This window comes from Rousettus aegyptiacus, unplaced genomic scaffold (genome assembly GCF_014176215.1).
Source record: "Rousettus aegyptiacus isolate mRouAeg1 unplaced genomic scaffold, mRouAeg1.p scaffold_m13_p_13, whole genome shotgun sequence".
NCBI classification, from domain to species: domain Eukaryota; kingdom Metazoa; phylum Chordata; class Mammalia; order Chiroptera; family Pteropodidae; genus Rousettus; species Rousettus aegyptiacus.
In genome coordinates this window covers 19,772,559-19,787,524 of record NW_023416288.1, presented here as the reverse complement: position 1 = coordinate 19,787,524, position 14,966 = coordinate 19,772,559, and the positions used below count along the sequence as shown (strand labels likewise).

Genomic DNA, 14,966 nt, shown 5'->3' with positions numbered 1-14,966 from the left:
TGCACAGAGACGCCAGTTTGACCACAATGGGTTGATGCAGGCTACATTTTTAGGACTGGCAGGCCTCGAGCCAGGACCCCCTCCTTCCAGCTCTTCTCCACCCAAATGCAGCGGCGAGTTGTGTGTGCAGTGGTGGGTGTGTGCTCAGTAAATCCTAAACCAGGCACCTCTGGAAGACCAACTGGCCGTCGTTAAAAGAGGAAGCCGATTTCCCCGAGAGCAGGCGAGAACTGTATAAGCACGTGCAGAGTTGAAACAATATCGCTCCACCCTCCCTTTGATTTTAAAACACTGCTTACGAGTATCTCTGTGCTACTAGTTGTTGTAGAAATTGGGAGGTTAAAAAAAGCAGGGATTTTTTTCAGATTCTGCCCCCCCCCCATTTGATAGTGGAAACACCCCACGATTTTTCCTGTATGCCCTCTGAAGCTTTTGAAAGTTGGCAATGGGTGTTTGGTGACACTGGCCATGAAAGGTTTAGAGGAGGTTGATGAGATTTACAGTGGGAAGTGATTGGATGCCCCTTAGAGGTTTAGAGCAATTCACAGTGGCCTTACCCGGAATATTCTTTACTTTGTGAACCCCAATGGGCCAGACAACACTGAAAGACTCAAGCAATGGAAGTGAATCTGCCTGGTAGGCTCAGTGCTAACATTAATCCTGGACAGAATAGTGTAGGAGTGGGAATCATTCTTGTCTCTTCATGAGCATGCTACATTTCTAGCTTCAGAAAAGTTAAATAAAAGTCTGGGGTTTCATTTATTTCATCTTTTAAATGATGAGTTAGTGATAGTGGTAGCCACCCTCCCCCCATTATTTTCAAAGTATTTTCACTTGTGATTTTATGACAGAATCTAAGTATTGCATATTTTTTGTCTTTTTAAAATTACAGTTGACATACAGTATCATATTAGTTTCAGGTATACAATGTAGCGACTCTGCATTTATGTGTCTTACAGTGTGCTCACCACAGGAAGTCGAGAAACCATCCATTGCCCTGCAGTTTCGCACTGTTATGGACCACATTCCCCCTCACCTTTTTCACCCATCTCTCCACCCATCCCAAACTCCCCACCCTTGGCAATCATCAGTTTGTTCTTTGTTTCTATGAGACTTTTTGTTTTGTTTGTTCATCTATATTGCATATCTACATTCATGTAAATAAAACAGTGCCTTTCTCATGGATATATCTGACAAAATGAAGTTACTATTGATATCTATCAATATAGGAATGGAATTGGAAACACCCCATGCAATTTGCAGAAGAAATGTTTTACATTCTTAAAGATGTGTATTTCTGTGTAAAGCTGTTTTCAGTGAAATGACTTGAAAGGAGATTCCAAATTATCTCATTGTATTAACAATTGTATTACATTGACAACAGCTAAAATTCAGTGGGTTGTTAGGTGGGTTTGGTAATTATTTTCATTGTTCATGGATTTTAATTATTATAGCTTTTGAAAAAGCAGATTTTATTGAATGTTTTTATTCATTCAACAGGTATTTATTAAGCTACATGCCACCCTCATTTGACAACTCTATATAGACATAAAATTACAATTTTATTCATGTAGACAGAGAAATGCAACCAATGACTGGCTTGAAATATGACTTTAGAAAATATGGACCAAAAAAGAGGAAAAAATAACAATAATATAACTACCTAGTTGTAGCCACCGTAAACATTTTTAATATCTCTTGATGGTAGGGTAGCCAAATGTTAGTATTATTTTTATATGCATATATATACCCACAAGTAATTTTAATGAAAATAACATTGTATAGTCTTTAACATTGTTTTTTAAAGATTGTGAAATATTTAAAATATTTTAAAAGGTAAAGAGAATCATATTACAAATACCTATGTACCCACCATATTTTTAACCTGTTTTCATTTACACTATATGAACATTTTTAATAACAAATATTATTTTGCTATATCTTTTTTGTGACATACTATTTAGTTTTAAGGCTATAGCATTATATTTAACCAGTCCTCTATTATTGGACGTTTAGGTTACTCTCAGAGTTTTTGCTGTTATAAAATAGTACTGCTTTTCTTGTTTGTTTAGCATTTATTTCATAGTCATAAACTTAACTCTGCAACCCAGCTGGACTTGGAGGGACAAGGAAAACCCAGAACCCAAAGAATGCAGCGATAGCAGAGATTATAGGGTGTTCGAGCAGCTAGGATGAGGAGCGCTCTCGTGAGCTGCAGAAGGAATAGTCTGGTGGTTAAAATAAAACAAGTCAAACCTATTAGTGTTGTCCACAGTTAACAATGGTGATCTTCTTGCTGGTCTTCGCCATTCCTGGACCCATAGTGCTCCAGGGCCTCCATAGTATTCATGCCTCTTCACCATGCCGAAGACCACATGCTTGCCATCCCCCCACTCAGTCTTGGCAGTGCAGCTGAAAAACTGGGGACCGTTTATGTTGGGTCCAGCATTTGCTATGGACAAGATGCTAGGACCTGTATGCTTCAGGATGAAATTCTCATCATCAAATTTCTTCCCATAGATGGACTCGCCACCCGTGCCATTATGCCTTGTGAACTCACCACCCCGGCATATAAACCCCAGAATAATTCTGTGAAAGCAGGAACCTTTATAACCAAATCCTTCCCCCTCAGTGCTCAGAGCATGAAATTCTTCTGTTGCCTTTTGAACTTCGTCTGTAAACAGCCCGAAAGAGACGCGTCCCAAGGGTTCACCGTCAACCATGATGTCAAAGAACATGGTTGGGTTGACCATTGCTGGGGGCGAATGGCTCTGGGACAGCACAGTCAGCAAGGCCAAACAGGACTGGTTTTTAACATTCTTGTAGCTCGATCCTTTTTTACATACACAATTATTTTTAACCTAACTCTTTATAGGTATAACTATAAGGTCATAAGTTATCTACATTTTAAGGGTCTGGGTATTTATTACCAAATTTTCTATTAGTTTATTCTTGATTAAACACCAGATTTGAGAAGCCCTGTTTTCATCAACTCTTGCCAGGCTGGGTATTGCCATTAAAACACACACACACACACAAATAAAAACAAACCTAAAATCTACTAATTTTCTTGATGAAAAATGATATCCCATTAATATTTTAAAATGTATATCTTTTTGATCACTAATGAGAATTGAACATTTGAAAATAGGTTCATAACAGTTTTTGGTACATAATGGCTTTCATTGTGTTCAAATTTGATTTTAAACATTAATAGCAATAATAACTTTTTATTAATAAAAATTTACTGACGCTAACCCTATCTTCCCCTTGGACATTTTAGTTGTCCCATGAATTTAGAAACCAGTGGGTAATTTAAAAAACAAAAATATGTGCTCATTTTTGTTCTTTCTTTTTTATCTCCCATCTTTCTGTTCTCCAAAATATGTGCATACAAAGAAGAAGTCCTCAGTCGATTCATCTCGACCAGTTCTCCTACAGGTTGCAGAGTCAGCCTACAGATTTGGTCTGGGTTCCATTGCTGGAGGTAGGTCATGGATGAGTGCAAAGTTTTCATTTTTGTTATTCCTCTTTTTTTTTCTCTAATTTTCCATCTTGAAATATTAAAGTACAAAGCCTTCTCTAGTCTCTCCCTAAGCCAGTTACTAGTCTGTACCTATGAGATGGAATAAGAGCAAAGGGGATTTCTTTCCCATCTCTGCACAAGATCAGCGTTTTTTAAGTGGCTCTTTTCTCTTATTTGTCCGCAAATGGGCTTTCTGAAGACAAGTTAATAATGAGGTTAGGATGTAGTGATGTACTTTTTATTTTAAATGTCTAAGGTATCTTTTAACAGAAGACACTTGGATAAAAAGCCATAGTTATTTATTAAGTTAGTATAGTTTTAAAATCTGTATATTCAGAATTTATTTTTTCCTTTTACCAGCCTTCTCCTTGACTTTAACTCTCTTTCCTTTGATAGACCTTAATTCCTTCTGAAATGTTGATATTATTTAATTTTAGCTGTGGGAGCCACTGCTGTGTATCCTATCGATCTTGTAAAAACTCGAATGCAAAACCAACGATCAACTGGCTCTTTTGTGGGAGAACTTATGTATAAAAACAGCTTTGACTGTTTTAAGAAAGTGCTACGCTATGAAGGCTTCTTTGGACTGTATAGAGGTTAGTGCCATGTGCTAAATTCCTGTAAGGTGAAATAAAAGAGATGTAGTTTTCCATCTAAGTGCCTGAAATGTATTAGAGAGACTGCATGAAAATGTAAATACAGTAGATTCACAATTATCCATGCTAATGGGAGTAGGCTGCCGGCATCTAGGGTATGACTAATCAAAACAGCCCATAATCTGAAAGCCATTTATATTGCTGTGAAGCATGTTTTATTTCTTAAAATAATTATGTTTGTGAACATCTTCACTGCATTTTCAAAAGTATCCTATTGTTTGTGTCTTAAAATAACTCCATTCACCAGCTAATAGGGACAGACATCCTAGAGACAGGACAGAGCCTACCAGGATTAGTGATTCCTCTTGAATATATCATAGGAAAGTCTATCAAGTGAGTAACCAAGGTTTCAGTGAAGCCCTCCTTTACTGCTCCTTTCTGCATTGAAGTTGCTTCTTCTCTGTCTCTGACTCTGTACCCCATGGATTTGATTCACACACCACTCTAGCCAGGTATGCCTTCTGGACTAGCTGCTCCTTTAATCATCTCAGGTCCATTCATCAAACAATGTCAACAGTAGCAAAGAGTATGTCATCACTGATAGAAGAATCACAGAGGCTCCGACTGCTTTCCATCGGCACTGGCCTAAAGAGACCTGACTTTACTTCCCAGCCTCTCTCTTTATGATTGCCTTCTACAGAGCGAAAAGAAGCAAGTGTATTTGCATCACCTAAAATACAGTATTGCAAGGCAGTTCAAGCTGAGCCCTTTGCCAGTTGGCAACTGCAAAGCTAGAGGGGTCTTCTCTCCTTTCTCCTACCTGTTCTTGCTCTAGAAGAACAAGAATAGTATTTAGTTCTCTGCAGAGACAGACCTTGAAGCATGCAGCTGGTGAACCTGTGCCTCTAGGCCTCTTCTGCCATCTGGTGATTCCACTCTTCATTTTAAGCACCCGACGTTAAAGGGAGAAAAAAAGAAAAAAAAAAAAAAAAAACCTTTGAAACCTCTCACCTTAGAAACTAGGTTTCAAACGCCAGAGAAGTTCCATTTTGCAGGTCCTATTGTGTAATAGATAACCGCCATCAAAGGCCTTTTGATCTTTTCTCTGCCCCGTTTCCCTCACCTCCTGCCTCTTCTGACAATTGGGAAGGTCTTTGACCCCAGGTGATTGATGATGACCCTTACAGGGTCACTGCCTTCCATTTGAAATACTTTCCCCCCCTGGTGACAGTAAACCTGGCGAATGAAATGTCTCCCAAGTAGTACAAGGTTAATGTCACAGTTCCACTTTTGCAGTGATTCAGATAAAGGCAACCACCTTACCCGTTCACCTGGGTTGTTTTCTTCAGGGAGAGCTTACGCAAGTCAGACAGATGGCTGAGCCTTGCTTGGTGTTGCTTCACAAACTACTTTCTACTTTCATGGGCTTTCCTTGGTCTTGGATTAAATGACAAGGGTGCTTTTAGAATAGTGAGAAATACTTTTCGTCCTGCCGAGTGTCTTTTAATGTGCTGTGTCGATCTGGTTTGTTTTTAACTTTGAGTCCTTTCCCTTTCCTCTTTGACCATACCTGTCAGATCTTGATTCTTGGTTGCATCTGGTTTTCTTTCCTCGACCTGTTTTTTTGACCCCATGGACGGAACAGCCTAAAGTATATCTGAGGTCTGAGTGCTGAGTGCTGTTGCAGTTATTACGTCTGTGAGCCTGGAGTGACTGGTTTTAACTCCTCAGGGAAGCGGGAATGAGCAGCCTATTAGACAGAGATGGAGGCTCACTTTGAACACCAAAGAGGCAACTCCTCATCCTTTCTGTGGTTTAGAAATAGCCATTTATCTAACCTGTTTTGGTGCCTGAACCCTAAGGGGTTCTCTGTCAGAGGATGATAAGTAGAGTGTGAATAGAAGAAGGTTAGTTCTGGGAGTCACCTATGTTCCTTTTGCCCTGATTTCTGAAAAAGTAGACGATTTTAAAACAAAAGGTTTACTGTAAAATTTTGTTTCGCTCTGTTCTATAATTTGGATCTTGAGAGAAAAGAGGTGATTGCCAATTTAGTTTTAAAAAGTGATTTACAATCTTGCTTCATAAATAACTTATTCCTAGTCTTGATTGGTTGGAGATCATAATCATAAATTTTCAGTTGTATAAAACTACGTATTTGTAAATGCTTATCATTGGGCAAGCGTGAGATCGAATGAAAATGGAAACTGTCGTTTCTGGCAAGAAATTACAATAGAAACAAAAAGACCTGAAGTATTTTTGCTAAACTTTGAGTATAGACTCAAGATATGAAACACTGTACATGTGATTCTTTGACTATAAATTTCTCATTAAATGTAATTTTATTGTTCAAAAATTTTATTATTTCCAGGGAAAACTGTTAAGTTTAAATTTTGAGAGTTTAGAATTGCTGCTATTAACGCTTCACCTAGCAATATTCAAGAAAGTGTCAGAGTACATCTCTAATTTATAAACATGTTTTGAAATAGCATATTTTTTTCTATTCTGGAATTTTGCTTAATATTTAATTTTATGCATCAAGACATATATAATTGCTAATATTTCCTGAAATATTAGTATAGTATAGTATAGTATACTATACTATTAGTATACTATACTATACTATACTATACTATACTATACTAATAGTATAGTATAGTATAATTTGGGAATGTTGCATAAGTAAGGTATCTTCCCTATTTTAAAACGATCTTTATATTTTGGGGAAAATAATTTGGAATTGGCCTTGAGTGGTGATTGCACCATGTATCCTTATTATAAGGTTGATAAGCATCCTTCTCCCTTTTTCGTTCTAAAGAGAATACAGATCCCCATGGGGAAATAGTTTTTGTATTTAGAAGCAAGTTCTCATGGAACTACGAGAATGAAGGTTATTTTTAAAGAACTCTTTCAGCACTCCAGCACAGGTTGTTTTTCTGTTTCCTTTCTGTGGCAGTGGCCAGCATCCGCACACAGCCCTGGCAGTTATCCAGGCGTAATCTGGGAGCACGTCCGAATCACTGCGCATAGTCCAGAGGAGATGGATAACCCAGCCGTGGGATTGTTAGCGATGGTCCTCAGTAGTCCTCGCATCCTGTGCTGCAGAGTACCACATTTAGTTTTAGTAGTGTGGGTTGGTTAAGCCTTATTCTTCATATCTCTATGTTTCTTGGTCTTTGGGAGTCTCTTATTTGGAAAGTTAAGTTTTGGTTGTTAGAAAAGATCCATTTAAAAATCCTGTGAGACAGATTCTGCAAACCATTTCTATAGTACAGACTGCTTTCTTTACAAGAAAGTGATTGATTTTCCTAGATTTTTTTATATTTTTGAAAATCATGCCCTGAGGCTATGTCTATTTGTATTAAGGAAAATAACACCTGAGATAATCCAGACCGCTCTGAAGTCAATTGTAAGTCTTCCTCTGTATCCTCCCCAGTCTTCAGGTTGATTTAATGCACACAGGTGTTTAAAATCCTTAATGAATTACCTGACAGCTCATTTGGTTTGAATGACCGCATGACCAGATGAATCAGTCAGTTATTGGTCTGCTCTAAACTTGGCATATTAAAGAAAAACAATTGGGTAATCATCCATAATTAATGTTTTTAATGTTCCGGAATAACTAATTTCTGCCTTTAAGCTTTGCTACGGTCTTACATGCTTCAAGTAATGAGATGAGTAGTCTTAGAATTTGAAAAATGTTTTGGGGAGAACCTTGGTGAGAAAGATGGATTCAAGAGAAATCAGGATCTGTGAAAAATACTTCTTAAAGGAAGATTTTGGTTTTGGTTTCTGTCAGAGGGAAAAGCCATAAAGAAAATCTGCCAGAAAAGAAGTCAGATCATTATATGAATTAAACTTAATGTAGAGCACTTTTTCTTTGAGGTAATTGGGGGAAAAAAAAAAAGAAAGAAAGAAAAAAGTTTTATTAATAAGCCCATTGATCCAGGCTTGCAAAGTTTTAAATATGTCTATTTCACGTTGCCTATGTGGTGTAAAAGCAATCATCTTCCATCCTGGAATGTTCTCAAGGTGACATCTAGAGGATATTGTGATATCTCAGGATGTGTTATTGATACGTTTGCATTTTAGAAGGAAGTTTTCTCCGACAACTAGTTTAAGCTAGGTTTCTTCTTGTGGTTAATGGTTCTATAGGTCAGAGTATTCAAATTTTATGATCCACAGGGCAGATCCTCCTTGCATAATTCTTGTGGCTAAAAATAAATTTTAAAATTCTAGCACCAACATAAAATGATTGGAGTTTCTACATCTCTGATTTGTATAACGTTAAGAACTCGTGCATCTTGGAACAAACCACAGTGAATCCGTGAACTTTATAGAGGCACGGGTGTCCATCTATGTCCACCAAAGCTTCTAATGAGTACAAAATGGATCGGTTTGAGTTTTAGCTTCTTGGCTAATTTCCGCACATTTTCTTTGGGGGTATTAAGTTGTGAAAAGATCAAAAGGCAGATGTTTGGTTATAGAAAACCAAACAAAAATGAGCAAAAGACTTAGGCAGTCCATGATCTGGGTAATCAGATCTCCAGAGATTTCCAGTGAGCCAAATATACTGAGAACAGGGCATTAAAATAGGAGACTAAGGTGACACCATCTTGAGATAAGGTGGTGGGAGTGTTGTCAGTGGCCGGAGAGGTGAGAACAGCAGTGGCCCTAGGAAAATGGGGAAAGAGGACAAAAAGATGGAACTAGACATAGCCTGGAGAAGAGAAGATTAGGGAATGAATTGTTCCAGGCCTCAAGAATGATCATTTGTAACTAGCTGCTGCTGTTGCTGACACTGGAACGAGGGAAGTAGATTCTAATCTACTTCCTCAGCACCAAGGACGTAGTTTAGATAGAAGAGACAATAACCAGGACTCCGAAAGTTGCCATGTACCAGAGTGAAAAACTGGAGGAGAGGGTATGTATGATCTTTCCTCCCCATGATTGTCACTTCTGGAAAGCCCCCAAATAAAGGAGGGGCCAAAGGAACTAAATTTTTTCTAGACCATAATTAGTATCATTGATTTACTAACACTTAGTTTCCCAAAGGCATTCTGTACCATAGCTAAGATAATAGATGGTTCTTGACATTTTGAGTAAAACGTTTAACCCAGATAAACAAGCATTTAAATCTTAATGTCGGCCATTGCAAGCTCCCTCCCCCATTCATTCCCCAGCTCCACCGTACAGTCACCTTGGGGTGAAGAACTGGGTTGCATTGAGGGCCCTGAAAGGGGATAGCATGGTTGGGAGGGTGGAAATGCCTCATGCCTAAGGGCAATATGAGTGGAGCGGACAGACAAATGGGAAGAGAAGGAGGGAGAAAAGAATACTTAAACAAGTGAGGAGAGAAGGCCACGGGAATAGGAGCAGGAATAAAAGCTGTGAGGCAGGGCGCACAGAGTGCTGATAGCTCCAGAATGAAGGTTAATCTGATGTTGAAAGCAAGGAGGGCCCTCTGGAAGATGGGGGCAAGTGTAGTGGCCTCAGCAGTGAGGTCAGGGGGGTAAGAATTTAACATTGGAGGGGTTGCCTCTGGCTTGAAAGCAGATAACCCAAAAAGTGTTGGATGCAGCTTTAGCTACAGAAATAAGGTATCTTATGCATTAATTTCCCCTACTAAACCCTACTGCTTATCTCTGCTGTAAATACTCCCCCCATTCCTCCATCCCATGCTGGGTACTCTAAGCTACCTTTCTCAGGGCTGGGCTGGCCACTCCTGAACTTGTTTTTGTCAGACCTGAGACAGAACTGCTGTGCCCGCTAATGCTCAGCTTTTTCCCTGTTCACTCTAGTGGGCTTACGACCTGGTGAACAAGGAGTCGGGGAACCCACTGAGCATGAGGCTGAGGGAAAGTAGCAGGTCAGAAGCCAGGTTGCTGCCCCACGGACCACTTTAAACACAGTGTAGCAGGTGTCGCAAAAGACCACGTGCCCAAGGTAAGCAGGAGCAGAGATGGTGAGGGGCCACAACAGGAAAGAAACTCCGTAACTCAGGCAGCAGTTCTGTCTCAGGTTTGACAAAAACAAGTTCAGGTGTGGCCAGCCCAGCCCTGAGAAAGGTAGCTTAGAGTACCTAGCATGGGATGCAGGGATGGGGGGCAGTGTTCAGAGCAGAGATAAGCAGTAGAGTTCAGTAGTGGAAATTAATGCATAAGATACCTCATTTCTGTAGCTAAAGCCACATCCAACACTTTTTGGGTTAGAGTAGAGAAGGAAGTTGGAACAGTAAGTCCACTAGAGTGAACAGGGAAAAGCTGAGCATTAGGGGTCACAGAGCCCTGGTTAGTGATGGATTTGAGTTCAACTATGGGTGCCACTGCATAGGCAGTCACCAGAGAGTCACTTGGGAAAAGCTGTAGATTGATTCCATTTTTGATGAAGGAAGAGGAGGATAGTAATGATGGTGATAACGTGGATGAAGATAAAAATCAACAACAATAACAAAACCCTCCGGTACTTCCTATGTGCTTGGCACTGTTCTGAGGGCTTTTTATGTATGTTAATTCCTTTCATAATAAAAACTACCCTGTGAAGATGGTTCTGTGTTTATCCCCATTTTCCAGATGTGGAATCTAAGGTACAAAGAGATTGGGTAACTTGCCCACAGTGACACAGCGACTACATATTAGGGTCAGAATTCAAGCCCAGCCACCTGGCTCCAGACTCCATGCTCTTAATCACTGGGCTCTTCTGCCACTAAGTAGAAATTACATTGTAAAAAGCCACTTAGCGTCAGAGATTGGGAAATGTTTAGTTTCTTAACTAAAACATTTTATTTTAGCTGAAAAATGTAGTTGAAGGTGTGTTTTTATGTCTGTGATACTTCCTTATCTTTGCCTAAAGTAAATGGGGCCACTAGACACTATCAGATCAGATATGGCCTTACTGCTTAGGGACAGCTCTTCTAAGGATGGGCATAATGCCATGGGCACAGCATTGTACAGATGCCCCTCAACTTATGATGGGGTTGCTTCCTAATAAACCCATCATAAATTGAAAATATACTGATAAATTGAAAATACATTTAATACACCTAACTAACAGAACATCATAGCTTAGCCTTGCCATTTTCTATTGAATGCCTGTTGCTTTCACACCATAGTAATGTGAAATCATCATATGACGGGGACCGTCTTTACTCCTTACCTCATTTTTGGAACGTGAACATTATTCAGGGTTCATTGCCTCTTGTAGCCAAGAAGAGAATCAAGAATATACCTTGATTAGGTAGAAACAGATAGAAACATCACATTTTTTGGATACATAAGTTGTAAATAGTGCTTGGCTCTGTGTAAACATTTACTCATATAATTATCATAATAAACCAATGAGTCATAATTAGCATCCTTGGTTTACCCATGAAGAACCTAGAGTTCAAAGACTAACATCACCAAGATCACTCAGCATGAAAGGGGTGCCGACTTTGGATTCCAGCCTAGGCCCGGCTACCTCCGGACCCCGTGCTCCAAACCATTCATTTTGCTGCCAAGCCATTGAAAATAAATACTTATAATTAGGCCAGCTTTGTTAATGAGTTTCTTTCATAGTATGTTCCTACTCTGAGATTTTAGAATCTATTTCTAAGTAGTATTAAAGTAAATAACATAGTAGCTCTCTGATCCAGCACACAGCTCTTTTCGGGGTACTTTATGAAGCTTTGTTGGAGGCTCCTGATGTGGGCTTAGCGTCTACACCTCTGGCTCAGTTCTCACTGGGTTGCACAAGGGACTGGAATCATAGGGGGTAGTGTGATTTATATCTGAACCCCATGAAATTTGAAGACAAAATACTATATTAATATTGTACCCTGTAAATCTTTTCTCGCATTAGCAGCCTTCTGGTAAAGTTTGCCAAGGAAGCATTGCCATATGTGCTGATGGAGCCGAACTAAAATGAGAAGATTAGAAAACTAACCACACTAATAAATTTCATTTGAGGCAGTTGGAAAATAGACTGCTGTTTTGATAAGTTAAAAACAACACACACATCCATTCTCTGTTTCTAATGGTTAAAATGAATTCCCAGAATCCAACAGAAACATCTTATATTAGAAGACTAATTTTTCTGCTGAGTTACCCAGATGTCAAACATATATGTGCTTTAGACTTCAATGTAATCACGTCGAGTGCCTGAACAGGACTGGCTGTTTTAGGCATTACTGAGCCACGTTACCCTGCCTCCCTCTGAGGTCAAGGAACCATGAGGATTATTGAAATTCCCACCTCTGTGACTTTATTGTCTCACAGATCATGGCTGCTCTCAAAGGCCATTTGCTCAGGATGAATGGGGACAAGGCCCACTTCTATAGTGGCACTCGGATTGTCACCCACAGCTATCTTTACTTCCGTACTTTAGACGGGGTAGTCACCACAAGAATGGTCTTTCTCCAGTAGCTCTCTGAGTGCCACGTCTGGCCTGGGTCTTAGGAAATGGATTTATACGTTGGTTTTATTTCTAGTGAGTTGAAGTTTTTCAGTTAAAATGGTGACACTTGGGGCCTCTGATTGTATTACTTTAACCTCCTAATTACTCTCCCAGCTGTGGGTCTCTGCCTTTATTATCTGCCCTTCAGCTGCCTCTAGAACTTTTTACTTTTAAACTCTTTATACTTTAAAAGCCACCCCATGCATCTACAGAATTTGGTCCAAGCTCCTTAGTGTGGCCTGGGGAAGAAGCAGTGCAGTGTCCCAGGCGGGAGCACCTCTATCGCCAGACTACCTGGGTCGAACCCCAGCCGCCATCACTCAGCCGAATGACCTTGGGCAGGCTCCTTGAGGTCTGCCTCAGTTCCTTCATCTCTTGATGCCAACAAAACTAACATGCATCAATTTATTGGTATTGACTTGTTGTTGTGTGGGTTAAAGGTGCTAGTTCACATAAAGCGCAGAGAATAGCGCCTGGCATGCAGTAAGTGCCCCCAAATACTGGATGTTGTCATTATAACTGCTACTGTTTTTTATTACAAGGGCGGCGATCTAACCACAGCCTCCAGTGATCTGGCCCTGGGCCTAAATGTGCCGTAATCTTGAGATTTTTGTGCCTTTGCAGACACTTCCCTCTGCCTGAACCATCTTGCCTTCCATTCTAGTCATGTCTCTTTTCCCCAGTGAATCTCTACTTATCCTTAAAGATCCAGGTCAGGTATCTCCTCTTCTTGGAATCTTTTCTCCCTCCTGCAGGCAGGACGAGTGCTTCTCCCCACTGTATTCCATAGTACTGTGAGGCTCCTGGGCTGTGGTACTCACCACGATGTTTTTAGGTAGTTTGTCCCCTTTCTGGCACACAGAGACACCTAGGGTTCCCTTTACTTCTAAACTGAGAATTTCTCCAAAGGACGGCACAGATCTGTGTTCATTCCAGTTCCTTCCACTACCAGGCACATACGTCATTTGGTAAATGTTTGCTGAACAAATAAATATTTGCTGCCCTATATTTAGTCTTAAATACATGGTTTTTCCTTTTGTTTTGTTTTGTGTTTTTGCTGTTCACAGTGCATTACTAAATGCGAGAAAGAAATCCCAATAGCTTAAAAGGCTGGCTGAAATGATTGTATCTAACACTGTCATTGTTTGGCTCTGTGGGCTGTTTTTTGTTAGTCGTTTAAAAAGACTGTCACAGGGTAGTTACAGAGACAAGAGATCATCATTTATATCATAGTGCTTTCAACCCATCCATGGTTTCGGTCTACAATTTAATGATGAGAAAAATACATCTAGCAAGTAAATATTTAACTAAACATTTTGGCACTTGACCTGAATGCTGAAAGTACAATGGAAATTGTAAACGTTAAAATGTCATTTAAACAGTTTATGCCCTCATTTTATTAGTAGAAATTAATGTACTTTCATACAGTAATAATAAAGCCTTTCTTGTAATATTATAGGTATGACATTGTCTCATTATATGGTATAAGTAAAAGATTAATAAGTGAGTGTAGTTGAGGAGGAGAGAATGCTTGCTTTGAATAAGAATGCTTACTTTGCCCAGATAGTTTCAGAGTCATGTTCTCTGTGCTGCTTTGGTTCATGTAGATTTTTATAAAGAGCGTAGGTCTACTCACGGTAGCAAGACCGTAAGGGAGCTTTTGGTAAGAATGCACGTGCGAGAGAGAGAGGGCAGAGATCGCATAGGGATCCCAGGGCAGGAGGGTCATTAGAACCTGGCCTCGGAGGGACCGCGAGGTGATCGAGGCCAGCACTCCCACCTGTGCCCCTTTCGTGGGCTGTGCATTCTCGCCGTTTCGTGTTTCACTTCATTTGCTTCACGTTCTCCTTTCTCTGTCAACTCACCTCCTTTTTGTATTCGTAGTTTCTCCTTCCTCGTGGCATTAGCACACACAGGGCTTCCACTGGCTGCTTTCCCCACTCCACACAGCATCTTCTCAGTGGGTGCCTCTGTGCTCACTGGCTTGTCACCTCTTAGGACTCCGTCATGCTAGTGGGAGAAGGGTCCTGACTGTCTAGCTCCACTGTTGGTACCAGGTTAGAGGGCCCAGGTTGCCGAACTCTTTGGCTGCATGTCTGTTAAGTGTCTTCCCCTTGTCCAGTCGGATGTGGCCCTGGGAATGAACCAGGTTCAAAATATGGCTGCCTAGAGACAAAGACAAAGGTAGATTATGTGAGTGAACGAATAAGTCTGGGTGTGAAAGGCAGATACACTTGCATGTTAGGCACAGGGCAGAGGTGAGTGTTTTCTAAAAGCATAGATTCTTGAGTATGAGTGCCTAGGTTTGAATCCCAGTCTCACCATTTATTAACTGGATAATTTAGTCCAAATTATTTAATCTCTGTGTACCTCAGTTTCCTCTCTGTTGGGTGGTTATGAGGATTAAGTGAGTT

General features: G+C 40.1%; 1 protein-coding gene and 1 pseudogene across 4 annotated transcripts in view; one reads left to right on the top strand and one right to left on the bottom strand.

The window, feature by feature from the left end:
- The window catches only part of SLC25A13 (solute carrier family 25 member 13), a 167,134-nt gene that overhangs the window by 100,150 nt on the left and 52,018 nt on the right, over window positions 1-14,966 (top strand). For 2 of the 4 annotated variants that reach the window (XM_036230375.1, XM_036230377.1), the window contains 2 exons: window positions 3,403-3,487; window positions 3,964-4,122. In XM_036230375.1, coding sequence (XP_036086268.1) covers window positions 3,403-3,487; window positions 3,964-4,122 — 244 coding nt within the window. Of the gene's footprint in view, window positions 1-3,399; window positions 3,488-3,963; window positions 4,123-14,966 lie in introns of all 4 variants that reach the window. The other 2 variants (XM_036230374.1, XM_036230376.1) reach the window with 1 other exon arrangement.
- Window positions 2,260-2,753, bottom strand: LOC107503331 (annotated as a pseudogene).